This window comes from Bubalus kerabau, chromosome 1, assembly GCF_029407905.1.
Source record: "Bubalus kerabau isolate K-KA32 ecotype Philippines breed swamp buffalo chromosome 1, PCC_UOA_SB_1v2, whole genome shotgun sequence".
Taxonomy (NCBI): Eukaryota; Metazoa; Chordata; class Mammalia; order Artiodactyla; family Bovidae; genus Bubalus; species Bubalus kerabau.
Window position 1 is genome coordinate 145418477 of NC_073624.1, and position 16937 is coordinate 145435413.

Below are 16937 nucleotides of genomic sequence, written 5' to 3' on the forward strand. Positions count from 1 at the left end.
TAAGTGTTGCTTTCTGGCATGTGATGTATAAATGAAAAATTATACATCAATATACATTTCCCAGGTTGCACATTTTTGTCAACTTAAAAAGAATTATTAAAATAATATGCAAGTTATTTTCTTTTAACTGGATGCCGCTAAATTTTCTGACGAAGTCAAATAAAAATATTTCTGACTTTCCAAACAGAAAAATGGTTGTTTGCTACCTAAATATGCAATAGACAGAAAATCTTAACAAAAGGCAGGCTGACAAAAGAAAATACGGATTTCATTCAATTTGATATTCTGGTGCTTGCTTTGCTGACCTAGAAAATTACAGTGACAGTGAAACAGTTCTGCAGTGAGTTCACTAAAGAAGGCTAAATATGACCAGGAAAAGTCTCCATCTCATCCTACTCATTCTACCACTATAAAAAAATGTGTATCCATGGGAACCACAATCCCTAGCAGGGAAGTGTGGATTTGACACCAAAAAAGGTAAGCATGTTTTCTGGAATAGGAAAAAATAAAAGGATAATCCCAATGGGATTTTAAGTTAATAATTTTAACTAGAATGCTATTAATCAATTGATATATGGGATTGACTCCTAAAAGGTGATGAGGGATTTTTGGTGCACGGACTAAGAGAAAGCACATTATTTGGGAGTAATTGACTGGGATGAGCATGCCTGACTGTCATTCTGGTAGCAGACTGTTAGCAGTTAATAGGAAGCTACAAACTCAAGGATGATGAGATGCAAAGACCACCCTTAAAGTAAAGGTATAGGAAGCCATTGGAAATACCTCTACTGTTAGATGTTAGTCTTTTCAGCTGCTCATTAAAATTTGAGGAGCACCAATTATTAGATTTGAGGCCCAAATTGGGTACTTAACTGCGTGTTCCCAATTTTGTCTTGTTTTAATGTGACTTGAAGACTGACCTCCTTTGAAGCTCTTAAGTGTGCAACAATGTCAGCCTGATGAAGCAGACCTTTCTGTTTTAGTCGTGGGGGTGCTTACCCTTCATACAGAAGGAATTTTATGGGGGAACATATATGTTAACATTGATAAATTAAGAGATTTGCAAAGACCAGAGGCAATTTTAAGAATGTTGCATTTTTAAGAATATTGCATCTAATATATTCACAGTTTTTATTCACGTCATAAGACAAATACAAAAGGAATAATTAACAAATTTCCTTAGAAATTTAGTGTTTGAATTTTTTCCAGACTCATTTATTGAGTCCATTAGAGAGTAAGAAATATTTTAATTTATTAATTTCCACTTGTGATAAGTATACTGGAAAGATTTATATTTATCATCTTTCCAATTTGATGAAAACCTTCCAGTTTTTCAACGAAAAATTCTTTACTGGATTATGATTTCACAGACCTTTGCTACCTTCTGATTTCAGTTCAATGTTTCCCAGTGATGCTGGTGGCTAACCAGGTTGGATCTGTCATTCTAGGTGATATATACCCTCTCCTCCCTCTCAAAGATTTTTTTCCTACATAAATTTTCACTAAAGGATAAAGGTGAGTTTTGATTAGCAAGATAAAGCAAAGGTATCATTAGAAGAAGCACAAATCTGTGTGATGTGATTTAAAAAGGTGCATAGATGGGCAATCACCATCATTAGGAAATTTCAGTCATTCCCCTACAGAAGAGAGCTCAGTTATAAATATATACACCATCTTTCATACATACTGATTAGATTCATTTAACTATGTTTTATAATGTGAGGATTTGTTAATATATATTTGCTGCTAATTTTGCTTATGAGTATTATACTATTAGCAGGCTTGAATTGAATTAGACTGTGAGATGCTGTACACTGCGGGAATTGAGTCAGGTGGACAGATGTCTTTCTCAGCTCTGCTCATCTTGTTCTTATTGCATCTTTGATTACTGCAACAGGCGTTACTCTTGGGACATTCTCCAAGGTAATTTTTTTTTTATTATTATTATGTTTTCCTTAATTATAGTTGTTTGCTTTAAGCTAAGCTGGAAACCATCTGTTTTGAAGAGGGGGACTTTTTCACATCTCATTTGGGTAAAGTGTCATTTTTTAAAGATAGATACAGAGATTATTTGATAATCATATAATTTCAAGTTGTTTATGTTGTTTTGGCATCCAATGCTGTATCCTAAACTCAAATCTGTGGAAGACTGGTGTAGAAGCAGACTGATACTAGATTTTCTAAATGAGACTCATTATTCTTGAGTGTGTGGCTTAGAGGCTAAGATATACTAGTTTGATAATTTTTAAATAAATTATTTTCTCACTTCTACCTGAGAGAGTGTGATAGATGTAACTCTTATAACGTCCTCTTAGAACAGAAAATGATGGGAACATTTCAACAAAGAAATCCCCTGTTTTGCCTCAATTAGGCTAGCTAGTTTTGGAAAACAATTATTTGGATTCTCTGATTCCTTTATGCACTGCTTTTTCATTTAGGGAGTAGACTATGTTCAGAATAATTATTGTAGGCCAGTGCATACTCAGTTTTAACTATGCATACTGTGCATACTGGCCCACAGGGAGAAGTTTATAGCTTTTGCTCTTAGAAAGTTTACTTACTTACCCCAGGAAACCGAGCATTGTGGAAGAAAAATATAATACATTACAATGAAAAGTTTTCATTTTTCTCATAATTTATAATGACTGATTAAATGTGTTCCCCATAACATTTGTTCAATAGCATACACATCATGCTCTCAACTTTTATGCGCCCTTATGTTTCACACATTCTTTTACCCAAACTAGTCCTCCTATCATCAACTGAAGTTGTATGTTTAAACTGTACCTTGTCAAACTACGATGACATGGTTGTTCAAAAAAGTCATCAATGACGATTTATTACAAAGTGAAGTCATAATTTTGGTATAATTTTGATAGAGTAGAATAGGAAATGCATGTTTGAAATCCTATGAATGGGAACTCTATGCATGAAAAAAACTAAAACTGAAAGTTGACTCCTCCAGAGATAGGACTAGAGAGAGAGAAGCATTGCACTAGTCTCTGAAACTGTTATAACATCCATTATGAACTCAACTAGGAATGAGCAATGATGGTAGTTAAAAGTGACCTGAATGACTTTTATTTTAAAAAATGTTATCAAAATCACTCCAGCTTCATTACCTTTAACTCTACTTCATAGTTCAATGGTACGATTTGCTCATATTTTTTGAGTTATATTTTACTCAATGCCAAAAGATTTCTCAAATTGGTCTTTTCCTGTTAATTATACTTGCAAGCTGATACAAATAAAATTTTAGAGTCATGCAGAACTCTTTGCACTTCTTGTATCATAACTCACTTGGGGATAGAGTTAGATGCCCATATCCCCAATGGAGGATAACTCTTCCTCCATATATTAATATGTATTCTGGTGAACCTTCTTAAACCCAAAACCCAATGTGCACAACTGTTGAACACAATGGAACTCTGAAACACACACATTTGTGACATGAAAACTCATAACTTTTATAATGTTAATTGTTTCATAAATAATCAAGACAGACATTGAAAATCCAGAAGTAGCTTGACTGCTCATACCTGGTTAGTTTCTGATGGATATTAGCCCAATCAGTTGACAGTAGTTTCAAATATCTAAAGATTGATTTTTTTTCCCCCTGTTGAAGGAATCACACGTCTGCCAGGTTAGATGAGATAAATGATGTATGTGGAGATTAAATTGAAAGTATTTTTATGAAATCTTTTGTTTGCATTGAAAACCAAGTCAAGAGCTCATGTCAATGTTTTAATTCAAAGGGTGAATTTAATCGAAAAGGGTGAGTATATTTAACCTATTACAGATGAACAGGACTCACTTGAGAAATGAATATAAGATACTCTGTGATGGTAAAGGCTGAATGACACCTGGAGATTTCATTCATTCAATAAGCATATGTTGGCCATACAGAAATGACAATGACAAGATCCCAAATATATGTTGCTCATGTGGGTTAGGGTTTCAATGCTTTACATCATTTGTGGGTTAAATTCTAAGTTAGTGAACTTACAGAACTAATCAAGTGTAAAAATAAAGGAGTGTGTTTAGCCAGGACTTTGTAATATACACACTAGAGTAGAACAGTGGTTTCAGTAGACTTGTCTTCCTCTGAATTCACTCATGACTTGCACTGGGTGGATTTTTTTCTTTGCTGAGCCTCGTCTGACAGCTGCATAAGTTTCCTCTGGTTTCTCTCTTTTAATCAAGGGCTTTTTTGCAGGAGCCTTCATTCTCCACATCACAACTGGGTGCCGGGGCCCAGTGGGACTCTGAATTCGGATGATCTTGGTTGAAGCAATGTAAGACATTTTCACTGTTTGCACTACAGCATTCATTAAATTTTTGGCTGCTTGGATCAGGGAGGTGACACTGTCCAACTGTAGGGGGGAAAAAAGCTATTATTTGAGAACATAATCAGATTTTAAAAAGATTTAATGTTATAGAAAATAAAATGTGCAACATTGGTTTTTATCCCAGAAATGACAGTTATTTTTTCTCAGAAATGAATGAGTTAATTCATGTTTTATGTATCTATGTAAATTATCACATCAATCTATGTTAATCATTTAGTTATTGATCTGATGCATAAATAGATCCATATTCTATTTTCTAAGATGATATCTTAGCTTAATTTTTTTTCTTGGTTTTCAGTGAACTCTATTCTATAACTTCTATATCATATCATAAGGCCCAGATGGGTTACAGCTTTCTTTGTAATGGATCTCCATAATTCCAGGGTTAACGTTGACCCCTTGTATAAGAGATGACTATCTATAGTAAAAGCTCTATCATGTAAAAGTAACTTAGTAAGAACAACTGAAAAATGTTAGGGAATTCATAGTCTAATATAAATAATATATACATATACATACATGCATGTAAACCACTAATTTTCATGAATATTTATTTCACAAATAATTCCACCTAAAAGAGTCTTTTAAACACAGAATGACTAACCTATCATGCAGAGTATTAAAATACATAAAACTAAGGCTTACAGTCAAATCTGGTTTAAATTCCAGGACTGCCATTTAATTACATAAACTAATCATTTAACTGTCTTCATTCTAGTTTTCTCAGATATTAAATAGGAAAGGAATGTTTATTAAAGTCAAAATAACATATATAAATAACCTTATAGAGTGATGGTCAGTTATTAAATATTTCCTTTGTTTCTTGTGAAGGTTGAGAAATTTGCTTAATCATATACTAACAAACATTCTGAAAGAAACCTTTCCCACATAACTCTATTTTGTAACTGTTTTGTTTTCTGGGTTGTTCACAAAAACAGTCTCTAGACAAAACGAGGTGATATTCCTAGAATCTTGCAAAATACTTTAGGGCTAGCCAAGCTGGCTCATTTTTATATAACTAATGCTTCTTCCATTATTTTAGTTTGTCAGATTGTCACCCACAGCCGATTCCCACTCTACTGTCACCTCTCTGTGATGTGTGCTGTCAGGGTTGAGGCTCAAACCCTGGCTCTGTAGATACTGAAATCCATCAGCAGCTGCCTGGCTTAAGAACCCTACCTTTGCAGTTCAGGGAGTCTCATCTCACATACAGAATAAATGAGTGAAGGAAAGTAGTAAGCTGAGGTTATATGCCTGGGGCAGTGGTCTAGCTGGCTGCTTTCCTGGGAGAAAATTTAATTAGCTCCATTATATGCCCAGTCTGAAATCCTTGAAAAGGTAACGCCAAACAATATGTAATTTGAGAGGCAGTGATACTTGGAAATTACACTCTAAGTCTTTTTACTTATTGAAGCCAGGAATGTAAAATCTGTGCATGTGGCAGGAATGACATTTTTTATTAATGAAAATTAAACAAGATTTCATGAAGCACTCACACTTAAATGTTTTTCTGTATTTCAGAAAACATTTAGAACTTCTGAATCTGTACACAACTTTAAATAAAAAACAAATAGACTTTGAATAGAATAACACACTTTGTTATTAAGGTTACTCTATGGACACATTGCCGGAGAAGGCAATGGCACCCCACTCCAGTACTCTTGCCTGGAAATCCCATGGACGGAGGAGCCTGGTAGGCTGCAGTCCATGGGGTCGCTAAGAGTCGGACATCACTGAGCAACTTCACTTTCCCTTTTCACTTTCATATGTTGGAGAAGGAAATGGCAACCAACTCCAGTGTTCTTGCCTGGAGAATCCCAGGGATGGGGAAGCCTGGTGGGCCACTGTATATGGGGTCACACAGAGTCGGACATGACTGAAGCGACTTAGCAGCAGCAGCAGCATGGACACATTGCAGGCTAAAATCTGTTGTTTAATAATTAGCAATTTTCATTAAAGGCCTCCTGCAGCTAGTTAGATTCTGAAAGTCATTTTCAATCTCACCATAGGAAGAAAAAAGTTTTTCTAAATGACAAATGAACGTGAATAATAATGAGGATCCTTCGTAATTTTCTCCCTCAAACATGAAACTCTGGTTTATTCCAAGGGCTCTGTGATATCATCAAATCTTCCATAGAAGAAGGTCCTAGTGACCTGCTGTCATTCAATATTTCACCAGGGGCTCTGGTCTTCCCACCCTAAAACTTATATTTTCTCCTTTTGACTCTGTAATCTTGTCATGTATAGATTGTATTTATTTTATTTTATTTTAATTTTTCCATAGGAGTGGGTTTTATATATAAACCTATTCTTGAAGGATGGTGAAATTAAATTTCTGCTTTAAAATGTGGAAGTCAACTTGTCTTCTTTCCTCACTGATTCAGCAAAGCTTTGTCTGTACCATTGTGATCTCTTATGCTGGACTCTGACAATTTCTTTTATTTTAAAATCCTAAATGACTATAGTAGGATTTCTCCTCCAGCAGACTGAAAAAAACACAGGACAAATTATCCCCCTAGGAGAGCATGAAGACTACTTTTGCAGACAGATTAGGACAATTGCTGAAAGAATACTGTTATTTCATGAGGAAAGCTCGTGAGACATTCTCTGAGGATTTTTTATGTCCAAGAGCTATGTGCATTAAGATGCCTGCCTTTCTGCTATGAGTCAAATCACAGGGCACACCAGCAAGAGCACAGACCAGCCAAGCACATGGTAGGAAATTTTGTTTGAGACCCAAGCAGTGCCTCGGGCATTCTCATAGAGAATAACTGCACAACTTCATGTCTGCAAAAGAAAAAAAGTATTATAAGCCCTCTTACCAGGCTTGCTTTAATGAAAAACCCTCCAAGGGAAGAATTCAAAAGAATTCTCTTCATGAAAACAAGGCATATTTGAGTAGGGTAATACATCACTTTGGGATTTCTGTGTTCAACTTAACAAAATTTTCTGAGTTTCACAGTTGTACCTGTGCAAATGAGAATGTTATTTTACTTTAAAGGCCTGGTGGAGTAAACCAATCAGACTATAAAGGTCAGGCCCAAAATTCTCTACCATTACAAATAACTTTCATCAACTGTAAAGACTTCTAGGCAAATGTAACCTGAAATGTGTGCCATAAAAGGAACTATTTTTCCTAATATCTGGTAACACTCTTCTCTGATCTAGATGAAGTGTTTTTGGTCAAGGTATCAACTGAGAAACCAAACAGCTTCTAAGGCCCTTAAACCTCCTACTGTTATATGTGTATAAGTATTTGCATGCAAGTACATAGAAACAGGTTCCTGTTGCCTTCTTTCCATAAAAGTGAGTGGGGTTAAAAAAATAAGTTATCAAAGAGGAGTTTGACCTACATTAAAAGCCTCTGATCTATATAAATAGACATACCTATATTCCAACCATAGTAAATAGGAACATAGCCACTCTTCCTATGGTAGTGACTTGTGCTTATTCTTACTACACTGGTCTGGGTTCAAAATAAATGAACTTAATTGACCTATTAATGTCACAATAAGATCCTCAATACTGTCTATGTCCAAAAGTAAACTGGACATAGTTCATAAATTGTGCTTTTTTTTTTTTTTTTTTTTGAGGATCTAGTTGAATAAAGAAATAGAGGAAAACAATAGAATGGGGAAGACTAGAGATCTCTTTAAGAAAATTAGAGATACCAGGGGAATATTTCATGCAAAGATGGGCTCAATAAAGGACAGAAATGGTATGGACCTAACAGAAACAGAAGATATTAAGAAGAGGTGGAAAGAATACACAGAAGAACTGTACAAAAAAGATCTTCGTGACCAAAATAATCATGATGGTGTGATCACTCAGCTAGAGCCAGACATCCTGGAATGTGAAGTCAAGTGGGCCTTAGAAAGTATCACTATGAACAAAGCTAGTGGAGGTGATGGAATTCCATTTGAGCTATTCCAAATCCTGAAAGATGATGCTGTGAAAGTGCTGGACTCAATATGCCAGCAAATTTGGAAAACTCAGCAGTGGCCACAGGACTGGAAAAGGTCAGTTTTCATTCCAATCCCAAAGAAAGGCAATGCCAAAGAATGCTCAAACTACTGCACAATTGCACTCATCTCACACGCTAGCAAAGTAATGCTCAAAATTCTCCAAGCCAGGCTTCAGCAGTATGTGAACTTCCAGATGTTCAAACTGGTTTTAGAAAAGGCAGAGGAACCAGAGACCAAATTGCCAATATCTGCTGGATCATCAAAAAAGCAAGAGAGTTCCAGAAAAACACCTATTTCTGCTTTATTGACTATGCCAAAGCCTTTGACTGTGTGGATCACAATAAATTGTGGAAAATTCTTCAAGAGATGGGAATACCAGACCACCTGACCTGCGTCTTGAGAAACCTATATGCAGATCAGGAAGCAACAGTTAGAACTGCATATGGAACAACAGACTGGCTCCTAACAGGAAAAGGAGTACCTCAAGGCTGCATACTGTCACCCTGCGTATTTAACTTCTATGCAGAGTACACCATGAGAAACGCTGGGCTGGAGGAAGCACAAGCTGGAATCAAGATTGCCAGGAGAAATATCAATAACCTCAGATATGCAGATGACACCACCCTTATGGCAGAAAGTGAAGAGGAACTCAAAAGCCTCTTGATGAAAGTGAAAGTGGAGAGTGAAAAAATTGGCTTAAAGCTCAACATTCAGAAAACGAAGATCATGACATCATTCCCGTCACTTCATGGGAAATAAATGGGGAAACAGTGTCAGACTTTATTTTTTTGGGCTCCAAAATCACTGCAGATGGTGACTGCAGCCATGAAATTAAAAGACGCTTACTCCTTGTAAGGAAAGTTATGACCAACCTAGAAAGCACATTCAAAAGCGGAGACATTACTTTTCCAACAAAGGTCCGTCTAGTCAAGGCTATGGTTTTTCCAGTGGTCATGTATGGATGTGAGAGTTGGACTGTGAAGAAAGCTTAGCACCAAAGAATTGATGGTTTTGAACTGTGGTGTTGGAGAAGACTCTTGAGAGTCCCTTGGACTGCAAGGAGATCCAACCAGCCCATTCTAAAGGAGATGATCCTGGGTGTTCTTTGGAAGGAATGATGCTAAAGCTGAAACTCCAGTACTTTGGCCACCTCATGCGAAGAGTTGATTCACTGGAAAAGACTCTGATGCTGGGAGGGATTGGGGGCAAGAGGAGAAGGGAACGACAGAGGATGAGATGGCTGCATGGAATCACCAACTCAATGGATGTGAGTTTGAGTGAACTCCGGGAGTTGGTGATGGACAGGGAGGCCTGGCGTGCTGCAATTCATGGGGTCACAAAGAGTCAGACACAACTGAGCGACAGAGCTGAACTGAGTTGAATATGGAGATTATGCCCAGTATCAGCTTTTACTTAATGCAAGGATGTATTTTGCAAATAATCAAAATTTCGAACATCTAATTAGAGTCCTCAATATTATCATCCTGTGGGAATCTTAATTTTATTGTAATGTCTCTTTTGTGCTTTGTGGCATATACTCCATGAACTCAGGTAAGCTACAGTACAATTCTGTCCAGTTCTAAGGATGTTTTCAGACAAAAGGCTTGGTTCAACTTAGAGATGTATCTGCAAGCCTTTGTTGTGGAAAAGGAGTTTAACAACAATATAAGGTATTTTCTTTTTCCTCATAAAAGTGCCAAGATTTTTTACAAAGCCCAAAGTTAAATACCTGTAAATGTAAGTTCTCCACAAATCCATCAGGGTGGAATGTTTGTTGGCAAATCCTTGTTCAAATCTTACTGTAATTATTGATAGTTAGGAGGAATATCTAAGAAAGACATGCTAGCTCCTCCTTCCTTCAATTGTGTAATTGTGTAATCAATCCTCATTGATGTTAGTTGCACACCAGAATGCATTGTACTTTACAGCTGTAACTCCCCACATTCTGGATACAAGGTCTTTATCAGTAATATGTTTTGCCTGAGGTTTCTAAGCTGCACTCCACTGATGTGGAGCCTATCCCTTGCACCTGAGCTGTCACTTGGGGAAGGCATAGTTAGCTCCCCATCCCTTGTGTGAATCGCCATGGCAACTACTGCTGCTAGAATTCCTGTTGTTGCCTGGAAAAATATATTTCCTGTCCTATAAACCTTCTAGGTAAACTGGTGCCAATGGTAGCTTATGAATTCTCATGAGTCTCAATGTTTACCTGTTGCATTTGCACCAAAGCAATCCTTGAAAGGCAAATGTGTGTGGTTTGGCTCCAAGTATAATAACAGCTTATAATAATTGCTAATATCTATTGTGTGCTTCCTATGTGTTTGTGCAGTTCTAAATAGTTGACATAAATTAACTCAGTAATCCTATGAAGTCAGTACCATAATCATCTCCATTTTAAAGATGAGGAGACAAAGGAACTAGAAGGTTTCATAGCTTTCTCAAGGCAATACAGCTATTAAATGAAAGACCTGGAATTTGACCCAAGGCAGCCTTGTTCAAATACCTGGTACTTTTACCTGTTACACAACCCTGCCCCTTAGTAATATGTCACTTGCAACATGTATTTACTTTCAGATATTGTATGGTTGAAGAAACTGTACCATTAATACAATGTATAAAATTTTGAAAAATGCTATCTAATAACTGTTTTTTAGAAAGGTTATAGAATTTTTGCAATTACAGAATTTATAGAATTTTGGTACTAAGAAAAATGAGAGTATCTTACTTGTAAGGTATTTTGTTAGAATGGTGGTTTGATTGTGTCTGTGTTATCGTTTTCCAAGCAGCATTTTCTTGAAATAGCAAATCGAAATACTGAGTCATCCTTATAAGTTCCAAACAGTTTAAAGACTTTCAATGTAGATCTCAATAAACATATCAATAAGGAAAATTTAAACCATAAACAAATCATATTATAGCTTCTAGGACATGGAATTATATAACATTCATTTCATATTTAAAATGTAAATACAAAACAAACTTTTTTTCTGATTCTCAAAACAAAATTAAATTTGTTTGCCCTGATTTTGAAATAGAAACTGAGATCTGGTCCCCTGATCTTGGGGTTTCTATTTAACCCTTAGTTACTTATAAAGTGCTCAATTCAACTATTTGGAAATAAAGTCAGCATAGGTAGTATTAAAGAGTATTATGTATATGTGTTGGTAGATAATAAGAGATAGCTTAAATATTTCTTAAAAACAAACATTAATACCCTTTCTAACTTATGATCTAGTAATGATAAGTGTACACCACAGGAAATGTTTAAATATATATTTGTTGGCAAAAATGTATCTTATAATTCAATATGCCTTTAGTATCTACCCTGAACTTTTCCTGACAACCTAATTTTATTCCAATACCTGCTTAACACATGTCTCTGAATAGATTTTTAGAAGAATGGCCTGAATTGGAAACATTCTCCTTTTTTCAGATGCATTCAAAAATGCTAAATAGCCAGACTGGCTTAAGGAGAAAATCAAATAAGGGGCTTTGTTAAGGCCAAAGTGGGGCTAAACATCCAAATTGAAATTTTCAAGCTTATAATTAAATTGAGAAGGTGGTGCCTTCTTTGAAGATTAAAAATTATTCCAATGGGCCACTGATTGGATTCATCTTGTAAATGTGTCCTTTACCAATTCTCCATGAGACCATGACAACAGAAGAAAACAACTTAAGTTGAAAGGGGAAAAGTCAATGTGTGTAATAACTAAAGAAATTTAACACTACTGAGAGGGCCAGACATGAAATTGAATATAACATTTATTCAGTTATAATAAGGTCCTGTCAAAAAGCATTTTCAAGTCTTACTGTTTTCTAAAGCATATATTCCACACCAAAAACATTATGTTACTTTAAAAGGAAATAATCACAAACCTAATACCAATTCAGGTGGCTACTTAGAATGCTGATTTAATTATATTTGAAATGGCCTATTATAAAAATATGATTGGTGATCTTAGTGATTGGCTATTCAGCTGTGCAGCACTGAAATAGCAGCTGCATGGTGCTGGAGTGGCTGGGAAGAGTACCCCACATCTAAGGGCAGAGAATCCCCAGCAAGATGGTAGGTGCTGGACCAGCAGCTGTGCGGAGCTGGAGTGACTTTGAGGAGATACCCCACATGCAAGGGCAAATAAGAAGCCCTAGCAAGATGGTAGGAGGGGTGAAATGACATTTAGAATCAAACCTCATACCCGACAGAGATGCTCAGAGGGCTCAAACATACCTTGGGCACACCAGGACCCAAAGACCCCCACAGAGACTGAGACAGAACTGTGTTTGAGTGTCTCCTGAGAAAGTACGGGTCAGCAGTGGACTGCTTCAGGGGCAGGGGCTCTGGGTGCAGTAGACCTGGATATGGTATAAACCCTCTTGGAGGAGGTTGCCATTAACCCCACCATAGAGCTGCCAGAACTTACACAGAACTGGGGAAACAGACTCTCGGAGGGCACAAACAAAACCTTGTGTGCACCAGGATCCAGGAGAAAAGAGCAGTGAGCCCACAAGAGACTGACCCAGACTTGCCCATTGAGTGTCCGGGAGTCTCCAGTGAAGGCATGGGTCAGTGGTAGCCTGCTTGAGGGTTGGGGGTGCTGAGTGTAGCAGTGTGGGTGTGGGATCTTCTGAAGGAGTTCGCCATTACCTTCATTATATCCACCATAGTTTGGCCTCAGGTCAAATAGGGAGGGAACACAGCCCCACCCATCAAAAGAAAACTGGATTAAAGATTTACCAAGCATGGTCTCCCTATCAGAACAAGACAAAGTTTCCACCTCAGTCAGTCTCTCCCATCAGGAAGCTCCCATAAGCCTCCTATCCTTCTCCATAAGAAGGTAGAAAGACTGCAAACCACAATCACAGAAAACTAACCAATCTGATTACATGGCCTTGCCTAACTCAATGAAAATATGAGCCATGCTATGTAGGGTCACCCAAGAAGGACCGATCATGGTGGACAGTTCTGACAAAACATGGGCCACTGAAAAGGGAATGGCAAACCACTTCAGTATTCTTGCTTTGAGAACCCCATGGACAGTATGAAAAGGCAGAAAGATATGACACTGAAAGTTGAACCCCCCAGGTCAGTAGGTGCCCAATATGCTACTGGAGATTAGTGGAAAAATAGAACTCCAGGAAGAATGAAGAGATGGAGACAAAGCAAAAACAAAACCCAGTTGTGGATATGACCAGTGATGGAAGTAAAGTCTGATGCTATAAAGAGCAATATTGCATAGGAACCTGGAATGTTAGGTTCATGAATCAAGCCAAATTGGAAGTGGACAAACAGGAGATGGCAAGAGTGAACATTGACAATTTAGGAATCAGCGAACTAAAATGGACTGGAATGGGTGAATTTAACTCACATGATCATTATACCCACCACTGTGGACAAGAATCCCTTAGAAGAAATGGAGTAGCCATCATAGTCAACAAAGAGTCTGAAATGCACTATTTGGATGCAATCTCAAAAATTACAGAATGATCTCTGTTCGTTTCCAAGGCAAACCATTCAATATCATTGTAATCCAAGTCTATGCCCTGACCAGTAATGCTGAGGAAGCTGAAGTTGAACGGTTCTATGAAGAACTACAAGACCTTCTAAAACTAACACCCCCAAAAAATGTCCTTTTCATTATAGGGGACTGGAATGCAAAGGTAGGAAGTCAAGAAATATCAGGAGTAATGGGCAAATTTGGGCTTGAAGTACAGAATGAAGCACAGAAAAGGCTAATAGAGTTTTGCCAAGAGAATGCACTGGTCATAGCAAACACGATCTTCCAAGAACACAAGAGAAGACTCAACACATGGACATCACCAGATGGTCAACACCAAAATCAGATTGATTATGCTCTTTGCAGCCAAAGATGGAGAAGCTCTATACAGTCAGCAGAAAACAAGACTGGGAGCTGACTGTGGCTCAGAATGAACTCCTTATTGCCAAGTTCAGACTTAAATTGAAGAAAGTAGGGAAAACAACTAGACTATTCAGGTATGACCTAAATCAAATCCCTTACAGTGGAAGTAATAAATAGATTTAAGGGATTAGATCTAATAGACAGAGTGCCTGAAGTAATATGGACAGAGGTTCCTGACATTGTACAGGAGGCAGTGATCAACAGCATCCCTAAGAAAAAGAAATGCAAAAAGGCAAAATGGTTGTCTGAGGAGGCCTTACAAATAGTGAGAAAAGAGAAGCCAAAGGCAAAGGAAAAAAGGAAAGATATATCCATTGGAATGCACAGTTCCAAAGAACAGCAAGGAGTGATAAGAAAGCCTTCCTCAGTGAACAATGCAAAGCAATAGAGGAAAACAATAGAATGGGAAAGACTAGAGATCTCTTCAAGGAAATTAAAGACATCAAGAGAATATTTCATGCAAAGATGGGCACAATAAAGGACAGAAATGATATGGACTTGACAAAAGCAGAAGATATTAAGAAGAGGTGGCAAGAATACACAGAAGAACTATACAAAAAAGATCTTCATGACCCAGATAATCGCGATGGTGTGATCACTCACCTAGAGCCAGACATCCTGGAATGCAAAGTCAAGTGGGCCTTAGGAATCATCACTACAAACCAAGCTAGTGGAGGTGATGGAATTCAGGCTTAAATATTTCAAATCCTAAAAGATGATGCTGTGAAAGTGCTGCACTCAATATGCCAGCAAATTTGTAAAACTCAGCAGTGGCCACAGGACTGGAAAATATCAGTTCTCCTTCCAATCCCAAAGAAAGGCAATGCCAAGGAATGCTCTAACTATCGCACAATTGCACTCATCTCGCACGCCAGCAAAGTAATACTCCAAATTCTCCAAGCCAGGCTTCAACAGTATGTGAACTGTGAACTTTCAGATGTTCAAGCTGGATTTAGAAAAGGCAGAGGAACCAGAGATCAAATTGCCAAAATCTTCTGGATTATGGAAAAAGCAAGAGAGTTTCAGAAAAATATCCACTTCAGCTTTATTAACTATGCTAAAGGCTTTGATTGTGAGGATCACAACAAACTGAAAAATTCTAAGAGATAGGAATACCAGACCACCTGACTTGCCTCCTGAGAATTCTGTATTCAGGTCAAGAAGCAACACTTAGAACTTGACATGGAACAACATACTGTTTCCAAATCAGAAAGGGAGTATGTCAACAATGTATATTGTCACCTTTCTTATTTAACTTATGTGCATAGTACATCATGAGAAATGCTGAACTGTATGTAGCACAAGCTGGAATCAAGATTGCTGGGAGAAATAGCAATACCCTCAGATATGTAGATCACACCACCCTTATGGCAGAAAGTGAAGAAGAACTAAAGAGCCTCTTGATGAAAGTGAAAGAGGAGAGTGAAAATGTTGGCTTAAAACTCAACATTCAGAAAACTAAGATCACCACATCTGGCCCCATCACTTCATGGCAAATAGATGGGGAAACAATGAAAATAGTGAGAGACTTTATTTTGGGGGGCTCCAAAATCACTGCAGATTGTGATTGCAGCCATGAAATTAAAAGATGCTTGCTCCTTGGAAGGAAAGTTATGACCAACCTAGATAGCATATTAAAAAGCAGAGACATCACTTTGCCAGCAAAGGTCAATCTAGTCAAAGCTATGGTTTTTCCATTAGTCATGTATGGATGTGAGATTTGGACTATAAAGAAAGCTGAGTGCTGAAGAATTGATGCTTTTTAGCTGTGGTTTTATAGAAGACTCTTGAGAGTCCCTTAGACAGTACTGAGTTTCAACTAGTCCATCCTAAAGGAAATTAGTCCTGAATATTCATTGGAAGGACCGATGCTGAAGCTGAAACTCCAATACCTTACCCACCTGATGTGAAGAACTGACTCATTTTAAGAGACTTGGATGCTGGGAAAGATTGAAGGCAGGAAGAGAAGGGGACAACAGATGAGATGGTTGGATGGCATCACTGACTCAATGGACATGAGTTTGAGTAAACTCTGGGAGTTCATGATGGACATGGAGGCCTGGTGTGCTGCAGTCCATGTGGTCTCAAAGAGTCGTATAAAACTGAGCAACTTAACTGAACTGATTCTTTAATCATGCTGGCTTAAATGCAAATGATTAACTGAGAAACTAATTTTCTGTAACATTTAAACCCCAGCTACTAGTTACACAGTTTTAGAGCAATTAGTACATTATTCATGAAGTAGTGCTAGCAGGAGTGGGCTGGGTTTGGTATGCTTCTCTGACCATGCATGTTTCAACCTGTGTTTTTCTTCTCTCCAGCATCAGACAGCATGCTGAGATATGCCCTCTGCAGAGACATCTACTAATAACACTCAACCTGACATCTTGATGACATCTGTGCTCAAAGTAAGAAAGCACTATTGTTGATCTTAGACCCTACACTCATCTCTTGCATGACCAAAGGTAAGGAAAAGCTAGATTGTGTGAAGCTAAAAATTCAAATGGCATCAGTTTCCAATCCCTGCAAGGATTTTCTATTTCATAGACCTTCTCACGTTTCTATTTTTATAGTTTGCCTTGTTCATCATCATTCTACCATTTTAACCCCTCTGTTAGAAATAGTAAACATTTCTTATCTTGCCTCTCTGCTACAAACATCCAGTAGAAGACAAGTGTCCATGTTCCCAGCACTGATCTATAAGT

The 16937-nt window shown here is 37.5% G+C and overlaps 1 protein-coding gene and 1 long non-coding RNA gene across 19 annotated transcripts in view; one reads left to right on the forward strand and one right to left on the reverse strand.

Moving 5' to 3' along the window:
* The first annotated feature begins 347 nt into the window (after window positions 1–347).
* LOC129659418 (uncharacterized) lies at window positions 348–4353 on the forward strand. Its single transcript, XR_008718065.1, has 3 exons — window positions 348–477; window positions 1781–1923; window positions 4217–4353. It is a non-coding gene; the product is annotated as an uncharacterized LOC129659418 (long non-coding RNA).
* The window catches only part of CTNNA3 (catenin alpha 3), a 1911430-nt gene continuing 1898193 nt past the window's right edge, over window positions 3701–16937 (reverse strand). For all 18 annotated transcript variants that reach the window (XM_055590589.1, XM_055590598.1, XM_055590586.1 and 15 more), the window contains one exon: window positions 3701–4373. In XM_055590589.1, the coding sequence (XP_055446564.1) occupies window positions 4086–4373 (288 nt within the window). In that variant the 3' untranslated portion in view covers window positions 3701–4085. The remainder of the gene's footprint in view (window positions 4374–16937) is intronic.